This window comes from Macaca nemestrina, chromosome 9 (genome assembly GCF_043159975.1).
Source record: "Macaca nemestrina isolate mMacNem1 chromosome 9, mMacNem.hap1, whole genome shotgun sequence".
In the NCBI taxonomy this organism is placed as follows: Eukaryota; Metazoa; Chordata; class Mammalia; order Primates; family Cercopithecidae; genus Macaca; species Macaca nemestrina.
In genome coordinates, this window is record NC_092133.1 from 7,085,559 (window position 1) to 7,098,650 (window position 13,092).

At 43.8% G+C, this 13,092-nt stretch overlaps 1 protein-coding gene across 4 annotated transcripts in view; it reads left to right on the plus strand.

The window, feature by feature from the left end:
- Positions 1-13,092, plus strand: part of C9H10orf90 (chromosome 9 C10orf90 homolog) — a 238,172-nt gene that overhangs the window by 17,612 nt on the left and 207,468 nt on the right. For all 4 annotated transcript variants that reach the window (XM_071068930.1, XM_071068928.1, XM_071068927.1 and 1 more), the window contains exon 2: positions 7,440-7,512. In XM_071068930.1, the coding sequence (XP_070925031.1) occupies positions 7,440-7,512 (73 nt within the window). The remainder of the gene's footprint in view (positions 1-7,439; positions 7,513-13,092) is intronic.

Consider the following 13,092-nt stretch of genomic DNA (forward strand, 5'->3'; position numbering starts at 1 on the left):
ATTGATAACCTTCTGGAAAAGATTCACCATTCTAGATGCCATTAGGAACATTCATGATCCATGAAAGGAGGTCAAAATAGCACATTAGCAGGAGTTTGGAAGAAGTTGATTCCAACCCTCATGGATGACTTTGAGGGGTTCGAGACTTCAGTGGAGGAAGTAACTGAAGATGTTGTAGAAATAGCAAGACAGCTTGAATTAAAAGTGGAGCCTGAAGATGTGACTGAATTGCCGTAATCTCATGATAAAACTTTAATGGATGAGAAGTCACTTCTTATGAAGCAACAAAGAAAATTGTTTCTTGAGATGGAACTATTCCTGGTGAAGATTCTATGGACATTGTTGAAATGACAACAAAGGACTTAGAATATTCTATAAACTTGTTGATAGAGCAGTGGCGAGGTTTGAGTGGATTACCTCCAAAGTTGAAAGAAGTTCTACTGCAGGTGAAATGCCTCCAAACAACGTCACATGCTACAGAGAACTGTTTCGTGACAGGAAGAGTCAATTGATGCAGCAGACTTCATTGTTGTCTTATTTTAAGGAATTGCGACCGCCACTCCAGCCTTTAGCAACCACCACCCTGATCAGCTGGCAGCTGTCAACACCAAGGCAAGACCCTCTACCAGCAAAAAGATTGCAACTTGTTGAAGGCTCAGATGATTAGAATTTTTGTTTTAGCAATAAGTATTTTAAAATTAAGGTATGTACATGTTTTTGACATAATACACCTTTAATAGAGTACAATATAGTGTAAACAACATTTCTATGTCCTGGGAAGCCAAAAAATTCATGTGGTTTGCTTTATTGTGATATCTGCTTTATTGTGGTGGTCTGCAACCGAACCCCCAATATCTCTGAGGTATGCCTATAAGGAGAAAATGTTACAAATGATAAGAAACATAATAGAACATGCTGAAAGGAATACTTAACGAATCCAGGGAAATCTACCTCTTTCATATACAAAATAGTTCAGCTAAATCTGACTTGGTAACTGGGTAATTAACATGCCTATATTTTAGCGTGGTTCTCCCTTCATGGCTGATGTTTGCATAGAAATCTCCAGCCAAGTGCTTCGTCCTTGCTGCTCTCACTTATATCTGCAAACACACAGGGAGCTGAAGTCACCTGGTGGGAAAATGAAGAGTGAACGCTCTGCAGACCACATCTCGTTAGACAGCCAGGGGAGGCTGTCTTCCTCCATGTGCCTCCAAGAGCAGAAATAGTAGGAATAATATATCCACTTTACATCCTGATTCATCTCATTTTCAAATCAGAACCCCACCAGCCACCACCTTGAAAACAAAAGTGAAGGAGAAACAAGGAGAGACAGATAGATTGAACTGCGGCATCCTCATTCAGATCCTATGCGGCATCCTCATTCAGATCCTAACAAGGGAACAATCCTACCATTTGCAATCAGATAAGGGATATTATCTCGGTAATAAAAGGCAATTGAGAATCTAAATGAAAAATCTAATGCTTTTCATGCTGATTTATTTTAGATTAGAAAAAGTTAAACCAGATGTAAACATGAAGAGATGAAGCATGAACAGGGAATCATGGTAGAGCGATATATCTCAGTTTTGTTATTATAGGTGCAGGGTTGCATTAACCAGAAAATACACTGTTGATCCATAAACTGATCTGGCATTAATTATTGTTGCAGAAGAGTTCAGAAGATTGAATAAAAACATGCAACACTGGCAAAGATCAATCTTGCATCTAGATTAGCGGTAGAGAGTATATATCATACCATCCCCACTAGAGTCTGTGCTCACCAACAAATCAGCAGTCCAACCTGGAACCATCCATCACACGTGCTGTCTGCCCTCTAGTGGAACCTCCTACATCCCTTGGAGGAGACATTCAGATGCTGAAAAGAGATAGTCCTCTTTTCTTTGGACTCCAATAATGTCTATCTTTATCTTAAAGGGAAGATGCAGCCAAAAATCCACCTTTGGTCTTTGTCTCCTTGGGATCCAAGTAGACTTGGGATGTCTCCTCTGTTTTCTCTGCAAACCACGCACATGTCCAGAGAGTCAAAGTTAGTGGGGGAGGGTACTGGCAGCAGGGTTCTGTGTAGACCCTGGGAAATCCTCAGCTGTTTTCTCCCCTCTCTTCTTTCCTGCTGTGTATAATGTTTCTGTCCCTGTTCTGCTTGCTTAATGCTGTACAAAGCTCAGAAGCCATCTCTACCTACCCCAACCACCCCTACATACACACACACATGCACACACACACGTGCACGCACATACATTGCATTCTAGTTGGAGAAGGGAAGGCCTAAGCACTTGGTGTAGGAGTTAAAAATGCTGCTGAATCGTGGCTCTGGCATTTAGTACCTCTGTGACCAAGAGCAAATTACCTAATCTCTCCATACCTCAGTGTCCCTGTCTATTAAATGCAGGAGAATGTCTGCCGAATGGAGGTTGAGATAAATTAGGACTGGATGAGGGGGTATATGGAAAACCCTCACTCAGAAGCCGGTGATGAATATTCATCAAATGTCCACAGTACTGACTGACAATCCTCCATCCCAAACTTTTGGGATCAGATGTGATTCAACAATAAATTTTTTTTTGGATTTTAAAAAGATAATATTGTGCAACAACTCCATCAGGATCTGAGGGAGAACTCTGTAATTAAGCTTAATTAATAACATGTATGAATATTCACACTCAATGGAATAAATTAATATCATAAATAGCCTTAGGTTAGTTCAGGTAAGGTTTTGCTATCAGAATAGTTTGCTACAAACCGAGGGAGAAAAACTCTCAGACTACAGAGCTTTATGCATGTTAGCATTGCAGATTAGGGTCTATGGATCCATGGTGAGTACTTGGATATCTCGAAGGGAGAGTCAGGAAACAACAAAAACAGTAAAATATTCACTCATTTGAGCCCAGCTATGATGGCAGGATTTGGGAGAACAAGTGAGAGAATGTAGGAGTTGCTTTGTAAAGCATTTAGTCTTACATATATGGAAGGTTCTACTATTATGGCACCTACAATGTTTAGTCAGAGCTCTTGGGAGCACTGCTTCTGGCTACGGATGGAATTCATAGATCAATGTGATGTTGATGTTACTATTGTCTTAGCAGATACCAGGCTTGACCACAGAATTTCTGCAGGGCAGGTCTGGCAGGGTTGTACCTGTGAAGTGGCCGGTGGTGTGGGGGGGTGGTGGAAGGAAGGCTGGACCAGGGTCAGGAGGGCTGGTGTAGGTGACAGAGCCACCATTTTCTTGTTCTTGGACACTTAAGTTTCTTATCCTTTCTGGGCCTGAGTTTTGTTATATATATATTTAAAAATCTCTGTGTCCTAGCCACCACCTTTCAGGGACTTCAGAGAGTTAAAATGAAGTCATGTGAGTATCAGAGCTTTGCAAGCTGGGGCATTCCACTCTATCAAGGAAAGTCATGATTTTCTTACGGTACTTGATCCTAATCTTACTTTTCTATTCCCTAGGACTGATTCTAATAGCATGGGTTCCAATTTGGGGTCCTTTACTCAATTACTAGGGGGGTGTGACTTTGGGCAAGTTACTTACCCTCTTTGTGCCTCACTTTCCGTAAAGTGGAAATAATAGTGATCATGCCTCTGTCACAGAGTTGTTAGAACGATCCTGTGAGGATTAATTACCCTCATACAATGATAGCTCCTCACGTGATCCCAGGCTTAAATCAGGCCCATGAGTCACTGGGAACAGAGGTGAGAAATGGTTCTTAAATCTTTTTCCCATTGTGTGGCTTTGGTAGTTTCCATTCACTAAATAACACCCTAATGGCTTCAGAGACTTAAGGGAGACAGTCTTGAAAGGACTGAGTTAGGAGTCACTTAATGATCACTCATGAAATAGTGAAGGCTGATCAGGCTCTCCCTCAGAGTAGTAAACAGTAAAAATTGGAGTCAACCTTTAGTTTATTGGGGAAAATATTTCCACGTGTAGAAAGAGTGCCACATAAATCCCAGGCATTGCAGGCCAGAGGCCGGTGTCTCCTGTTAACTCCTAACCTTGATCAGGAACTCCGCCCTTTCCCTCCCTCTCCCCTCCCCTCCCCTGTTTTCCTCTTCCCCTGTGTCCCCACTCCCTCCCAAGCTCCCTCTCTACCTTTTCCCTTACTACTTCCTTCCTTCCATCTTTTCTCCTCTTCTTTCTTCTGCAAACATCCACTGCGTTTCTCATTAACACCCACCATGGTGCTGGACACCAGAGATATACAGGTAGGTCCTGCTCCCAGCAACCTCTAGGTCTCAAGGTGAGGCAGACCTGGTTGGGCGAGGAGGAATCCATTAGCAAGCGAGGCCAACAACTTTCTTCTCACTGGGGTTATGGTTGAGGGAAGATGCAGATGTCAGTTGTAGATTCACATGCATCAATGTGTATTTACAAACCGAGGCAAGTGCTCTGAAGGAAAAGGAATGCTTCTGCAGGAGCTTGTACATCAGAAACCTGACTTTGGTTTGAAGGTAATGTCAGGAGAGACAATCCTGTGGGCAGCTCATGTGAGCTGAGCTTCAGAAGGACCAGGGAGACGTGTTATGCAAATAGGACAACGCGTGCTAGGGCCCTGTGGTGGGTGAGCGTTTAACCAATCGAGGGGATGAGGGGAGCTCATAGCTTCAGAGACTCATAGAGTGTGTGGCAGGAGAGAGGTGCCCAGTGAGTGACGTCACAGAGATGAGCCGGGGCACCATCAGGGCCCTCGTCATACTTTACCCTAATGGCAATGGAAAGTGTTGCTCTTCTGCGTGAAAGGATTACAGTGAGAAACCAGCAGAAAGTAGAGACCATGGCAGGTCTTTCCAGGATGTTGTGATGGGGCTGAGACCCGGGGTCCAGCTGATGAAAGAAGTTCCTGAATCACCCCATTGTTGAAAATTCTTGAATCAATAGTGCCCACAGCCTGTGGAACATGGTTCTAGGCTTTGGAGAAACCAGGCATTTGCAGAAGGCTGTGAGTCTTAGTCAATTTGCCATCCATTGTGAATTGCTGAGTCGAGAGAGAGAGACAGAGAGAGAGAGAGAGAGAGAGAGATCATCTGTGATCCAAACTGAAGCACTTCAGTGTTTGTTACTTAATGGCAAGGCTGGGGCTCTTGACTAACAATTGCATGGTGCATCAGGAGATTTTCAAGTGAAAATTAATTCTGTGTTGTCACATTCCAGGTTAATTAACTTGCTAGACTTGATAGAGTTACATTAAAAATATGCATAACAATCGTTCTTAAAAGAACCACACAAGACCACAACCCAGGAGAGAAGAAGCTTAAAATTTCCTCTATGCCAGTTTCTCTCTGCATCCCTCCACCTCCAAAACAGCCTCCAGATCTACCTGACTGGTGTGAAGCACTGGAGAGATAACTTGCTGCTTCTGACAGACTTAAGATTTAAATTATTTTCCAGCCCCATATACAATGTTGCAGCACTTTTATTTCCTTCCCTGAAAATTTTTATGCATTATCCAGTATTTCCCATGATGCATCTATGCTAAGTCTGAGAAAAGGATATATAGAAGTATAATGGCTATATAAGTATTGTCAGATATAGTCAAATAGCCAAATAATGATACTTAGTGTCTTAGTCTTCTTTGTGCTGCTATAACAGACCATCTGAGATTGTGTAATTTATAAAGAGCAGAAATTTGCTTCTCACAGTTCTGGAGGCTGGGCAGTCCAAGATCAAGGTACTTGCATCTGGTAAGAGCCTTCTTGCTTCTTCCTCCCTCCTTCCCTTCCTGTGCATTTTGAAATCCTCAAACACCTTCCTTTTATTCACTGGTAGAGGTAACCCAGGAGAAAATGGAAGTACATCCTCATTACGATCTGTAGTTGTTTCTTGGGAGAACGAAGAAATTCCAGGATGTTCCTGATTAAAAAAAAAAAAACAAAAACCACCATGGCAGAAAAGCAGAAGAGAGCAAGCCCACTCCTCTAACTCATTTTAAAAACAGCAGTATTGATTCATTCATGAGGCAGAGCCCTCATGACTTAAATACCTCCTGCTAGGCCCCACCCTCAACACTGTTGCATTGGGGATGAAGTTGCCAACACATGAATTTTGGGGGACACATTTAGACCACAGCACTTAGTAACAACAACCACATTTGGAACACACAGGCTAAAAGCTAGCGTGTTGGGTCTAACTGGCCAGATCTGATTTCCTGGCTCCATCACATCCAGCTGGGTGACCTTGGCCTGTTACTAAACTGAAGCCTTAGCTTTCTGAGCTTTCACGGTGGAGCTAAAAGAAGCATACCTTTCTGAGAGTTGGGAGAATTCAATGAGAGGATATATGTAAAGCACTGAGCATACATAACCAGTATATGTGAAGTCTCAATAATTTTCAGCACTTATTACAATTAATAATCACATGACTGATAGGTGGTGGCTGAGTTGGGCCACAAGGAGGGGCAGAGATGGTAGCAAATAACTGTGAATCTCAGCTCAGGCTAGGTCCCTGTCCCACCCCATTCTTTCTCTTTCACTACGGGGTCGGGGGGAAGCCAGACTTCTCCTTGGGATGGAAGAATTGCTTGACTACAGATTCTCCACTGCAACCCCAGAAATGGTTGCCCAGATGCAGGGGGTAAGAAGGGGCCGATAATGGGAACTGAACACCAAAAAGTTTAACTCAGCTTCTGGACTGGGGCATGAACTGAGGCCCATGATGACAGCCCAGCTCGTGCTCTAGGAATGTGTTGCCCCTTCAAGTCATGCCAAGATGATGACAGGACCACCAGCACAGTTGCTCTCCAGCTTTGGGGCGAGGACACAGGATATTCCAAAGGATGATGGGGATAGGGCAAACCCAGTATGGAATGAGATAATCTGGAGTATCATTAAAGTTAGAAATCAGAGCCAAAAATCTCACCCACAGCAAACTGCTTTGAGAATAATATTACAAAAGAAATCTTTATCTTTTGGCAGAAAAAGTCAGCAAACAGTCATACCTGCAGACAACGGAATAGTTTCCTACACATTCTGCTTATTTTCACTGGGTCCTAAAGGCCTGAAATCGGATGGCTCATAGCTAATCAATTTACCAATATTTATTGAATGTCCAGCTTCAGCCCAGCACCCATTCAGCACTGTGATGGGCTAGAAGAGAAATATTAGATGTGGTTCCTTGATCTGCTAACAAAATCCATGGCAAAATCAACGTTGGCTGAATTTTTCTAGTTTCCCTTCCTCCCTCCCTCCCTTCCTGTGCATTTTGAAATCCTCAGAAACCTTTTTATTCATTGGTTTTATTCATTGATGGAGGTAACCCAGGAGAAAATGGAAGTACATCCTCATTACAATCTATAGCTGTTTCTTGGGAGAATTGAGAAATTCCAAGATGTTCCTGATTTTTAAAAAATGTACATTATTAAAGATTATATATCTGGCAAATCAAAACATGAAATTGGGAAATGTTTCTGTTTGTTTTCTAGATCCACAGTCGACTCTTCTCATCGCCCAAAGATCATTCTGCCTGGGAAAGAAATGAAAGTCTTTCGAATGCAGGTAAACGACTGGGGTCTGCCCAGGCAGGGTTCCCTTTCAAGCCTTTATTCACTCTCTCTCTCTCTTTTATTTTTATTAATAATGGAATGTACTTTTAAGCCTAGTTTTCCCCCAAATGTGAGATGATAGCTCAGTGGCTCTGACAAGATTTGAAGCTGGTTTGAATGTCTAAACAGCCAGGCCTTGAGACTAAAGGATGTCACAGGGGCAGCAGTGGCTTCAGGGGCGCCTGTGGAACCTGAGCTCCTTGCAGAGTGCAGAGCATGTGGGTCAGGCCAGCATGCAGCAGGGCTCCCCCAGGGATGAGTAATGGGACAAATACGAATATTCTCAGAACAAAGTGGATGCAATTTAAATATAGGCAGGATATGTGCATTCATAAATCATTTTTATAAAGCTTCCATTCTCAGCCACTAAACTGTAAAAACACTAGGTGAGATGGTTACAGTTCATCACTTTTATTAAGTTTGTTAACATAAATGATGTGAAAACCAGCTCCCCTGCCCCACCCTTTGTGAGCGAAATCCTACGGATTTAGTCCAATGTTCTGATGGAACTATAATAAGACTACTGGGTTAATAGACTATTTCCATTCAGAGACTAGCAAAATTCAATTCTAAAAGAATGCTTTAATGTCACAATTTTATTTTTTAATCCTCATTTTAATTTTAATTTATAAATATGGCAGATGAGCCACTACAGATGAAAAGTGCATGTGATTATGTGTGTGTGTGTATGTGTGTGGATGTCGATATATATGCATGTATGTATACATGTACACACACATAGATACATTTATGTCTTCTCTTCACCACCTGCCTATAGCAAAGATATCGGGAACCTGAATTCCTTTCCATAACTGACACAGTCAACCCAAGACAAAAACACTACTTGAAACAAGCTTTCATATTTAATCCTTTCTGGAAGTCCCGATGCAGCATGGTTTACAGCTTGTTCTTTTTTTTTTTTTTTTTTTTTGAAACAGGGTCTCATTCTGTCACCCAGGCTGGAGTGCAGTGGTGCTATCATGACTCACTACAGCTTTGAACTCCTGGGCTCAAGCGATCCTCCCACTTCAGCCTCCCAAGTAGCTGGGACTATGGGCACGCATCACCATGCCCAGCTATTTTTTTTTTTTTTTTTGGTAGAGAGGGGATCTTGCCATGTTGCCTCACCTGGTCTCAAACTCCTGGGTTCAAGCGATCTGCTCACCTCAGCCTCCCAAAGTGTTGGGATTACTGGCATGAGCCACCGCACCCAACCTCCAGCTTTTTAGTAGTGACAGATACTTAGTTTGAACTTTTTGAAAACTGAGCCCAGAAATTGCCTGTAGTGAGAACACGAATCCATCTGCAGACACTTACTGTGGTCTGAACAGCAAAGGCAGGCTCCCAAAACATGTCTGGCTACTTGCATCCCACAGGGAGTTTGGGGACACTGAGAAGAGTGCCACGTTTTCCTCAGAGCACTCAGAGGTGGCTGTGACATCAATGAGACCTGGTGACTTAAATGTGGATGCCTTGGTCCTTTTTAGCTTAGGACTGGGCACTTCCACAGTGGATGCCTACTGGAGAGGGCCTGAGCACTTTAATGGCTTAGGAACCAATTCCATGCTGGCCCGAGGCTAGAGGTTAATGGTGCAGGCAGCAGGGAAATTGCTCAAGCAACCCTGGGTTGGGAGGGAGACAGAACTCTTGGCTTTGTATCCTTTTTTTAGTCTGCCAATATTGTCAAAGTGCGGATTACAGAAGGACACTTAAAGGCAGTCCTAAACCTTGAGTATATTCTAGTAGAAGGCAAGGAGTCAGACCTAAATGGGTTTCACGCTTCCCGGCAGGGCTGATTCTCCAAGGCACTCTCTCATGTTCTCTGTGTCTTCCCGCAAGGTTGTTTCCATCTGTTTAAGAGAAATTGCACTGGGCACTTGTTTAAAATGGTAAGACAGATTTTACTGGAGTTCTGCAGTGGAGGAGAGAGCCTTCAGCGCAGGACTAAGCTCAGCTCTGAGTACAGCAAGGGCAGCTGGAGGTTTACGGCCAAAAGGCAGAGCGAGGAACTCAGCTGATGGAAAATTACAAAGAGGAACTTAGTATCCAAGGTGGGGGAAGACGGACATGATTAGCCATCAAGGGTGGGGGGCATTCTGCCTAAAATGGCTTTGCAGGAACTCACTAATCCTGGGCTCAGAGCGATTCTCACTAACCCTAAAATTGGGCTTAACAGGCCAAGGGTGAGGCCTAGTCAAGAAGAGGGCCCAGAGGAGCCTGGCTGAGGTTTGGTCAAGGAGGGAGTCCAGTTGTACCTCTTCTACAAAAGGAGGGCTAAGCAGCCACCCGTGCCCTCTGGGCTCTCCATGGCTGGCCTTTCTCCCTCAGGAAAGCATAGGGAGTTTAGCTCAGGACTAAAGTCCTTGTTTCCATGCTCAACAGAAGGGCCTGGGACAAGGATGACATCTTTCTTAGCCCTCTCAGTGGCTTTGGGAAACCCAGAGAACAGAGTTTTAGGTCAAACTCTGGGTTTGGAGACCAGAAACCCACTATTGTAGACAAAGGGAAACTGTTGCAAGGAAACCAGTGAACTTCATGGGAGGATGAGGCACTGGGTTGCAGAAAGACAGGAACCAAGGTTGCTACTTGGGCCTTGGCAGCAAGAGCGTGCGGCCCCTTACCTGGAACTGCTGGGTCAGGCGCACCCTGACCCGATCATCAGTCAGGAGGCAAGGTCAGATATTAGATGCACAACTTCCAGAGACCCAGTCCTGGGGGTGAGGGGCTAGTGGGGCAATGTTCTAGAAGGAATCCATGGGCCATGCATATGTCTCAAAAGGCATAAGTAGGCACATAGGATCTTCAGCTAGGGAGGGGCCACAGAGGTCCTTCTGTCCAGCTTCCTTGAGATGTCTGATGTTTTAAACCCCTCTTCATCATCCCCATGCAAGAATGTGGAAGCCCCTGTGGAGTGGCCTGGACACACAGTAAACTCCAGGGACAGGGGACTCACTCTGTTTTAAGGTAGCCCGTGGCATGCTCACACAGCGGGGATTGTTAGAAAGCTTTTCAATGGCATCAAGCCAAAATAAATCAGCCTTCTTACATATTTTTAATCTGTATTTATTAGGTAGGCAAAGAGGAACAATGAAATATTTTGAAGTTGCTGGAATACACTATCTGATCCAAGTGCTAGGAAGACAACTCTGTCGTGATATTCCGGGTGGCAGGTAATGTGGGTTTAGCTGGGGCAGTGGCTATGGTCGCTAGAACTTTTGGAGCCCTAGAAATTAGTCAAATTATTTGCATGCTGTTGGGATAAGGGGAAAGTTAAAGATGTTCCTGGACAGACAGTGCTGTCATTCATAGGGTAGGGAACTCAGGATCCAGGAGGTTTATGGGGTTAGCGGGGTGCTAGTGGGAGGATCCTGACTTTGTGGTGTTTGGAAACTCTATGTGTGAGAGGTCAGTATGGCCTCATCTGCTCCAGATGCCCAGGAAGCAGCTGGCAGTGTGGCGTAGAGATCAGGAGCCAGGTCAGGGTTGTGGGTCAGCATTGTAGATCTTGATACCATCATGGTGTACATGAGGGTGGTATGACAAACCATGAGAATGGCTGAGATTACAGCGGGAGAGAAGATATGAGTTGGGAAGAGGATGGGACTGCAAAACCAGGAGGAACCACATGTGTGGGGTGGGAAGAGGAGCACTGTCCTGAAAACCACAGAGCAGACATCAGGGTTTTGTCTTTTCAATTGAGATATGTAGTGCCCACGTTGACCTTGCCATCAGTTAGCATTTTGTCTTTGGAACAGTTCTTCCACTTCCTCATTTCTTGGTTTGCTCTTAGACAAGGGTGCTTTTGGATGCTGTGATCTTTATGAAGCTGCTCTAAACTTCGGTGACGCGGGTGGTAGCCTCCAGCAGCAGCTCCATCAGTGGGCTATTTGTTCCAAACAGGCTGTATAGAGCCCAAGCAGGAAATCGGAACTGAATGTCGTCTCTGAATTTTCATTTTTGCATCCTTCATTTTCACAATGAAGCTATTCACTTTCTCAGTCACTGGAAATTCCAGGACTGGGAAGAGTGGGGAGTTGATTTCTTATAGTTAAACTGTCCTCCTGGCAGGGCCTTTAAAATCAGTTGGCTTGTGTAAAAGGCTAGTTTACTATGATTAATAGGATCTGAACACGAAAGGAGAAAACAAATGTAGGAAGGGTGACTGTTCTGTCCAAACTCACATCTGTTTTTAAAATCAGAGAGAGGTGGAAAGTCCCTTTCAAATTTCCATTCTGTGTGTTACAAAAATATTTTGTCACATTTCCCCATCACCATGCTACCTGTCTGCCGATGAGACTACTTGGTCTATGGATTGACAATGATTGGAAGTCAGGTGTCTGGTTCAGCCATTTCTGGGGAAATCATTTAGGGGAAATGTAAATAGAGGGGGAAATGATGAAGGTCGTTTAGAACTTTTAATTACCAATTCACTTGGTTTAGGGAAAAAGGCAGGGCCAGAGGGCATGGAATTTTCTTCCTCCTGATCAATTTGACCTGACCTTTACAACTGGCGGTTTTTAAACTTTGATTGATGAGTCAGATAAAATAATTATATTTCACTTAAAACTTGAGGATGATTGTTCTTTTATTCCAGATTTTACAAAAGCAGTGATTTGATTCCTTCATAACAATAGTTTCTATTTCATTAGTACTGAATTAAACCATTAGTTGCCCCCCAATAAACCCCATACCCTTCGTCATGATTCAAGGAAGGTTTGTTCTAGGATCCCTTACAAACACCCCAGAACCTGGTGTGAGTTACATGCATTTTCTTTTCCAGAAGAAGCCACTTGTAAATGCAGTTTCTCTGGGAACGAGGTATAGGAGGGACACCACATTTATCTGTTTACTTTCCCTGAAACACCTGGTTTTTAGGAAGCCGCTAATTGTTGGAATTTCAGTGTGTGGATTATCTTTTGATACAGAAACTATTTGATTGTACCTCACTCCATCTGCCTCCTTCTCATAGATTCCTCCCTGCCCATGGGAGAATCCATGTATTCAACAATTTATAAGAGTGTCTCCAATCAATGCAACTTCTCTGGTCAAAAATCACATCAGTCCCCAGAGGACAAAATGTAAACTCCTTGGCATAGCATTCAGTGCCTTTCCCCTTCAGAGTCTGATTTATCCTTCTGGGTTTTTCTCCAGGTCCATGGCCTTGCAAGCACCCTGCACCCAGCTCTTGACTGTCTCTCTCCTTGTCCAGAGACTCTTCTGTCTGAAAACCCTTCTATATGTTTCTGTTGATAAAACCCTTTCTTTTGACTGAAACTTGATTCAACCTGCCCCACCCCACCCCCGGTCTCTCAAGGGCCTTTTGTCCATTGCACAACCACAACCACAATCCTTTCATGTGACCTTGCTGACTCATCCTTTTTCCCTCCAGAACCGCGAGCTCTGAGTGTAGGGACCTTGTTTTACTCATCTCTGTGTTTCCAAGCTCAGGGATCAGCAGGGAGAAGTGGTTCAATAGATTGAATGGCATAATTTGTCTGAAGAAGCTATTGGAGCCATTTCTCCTTCAGAGGCT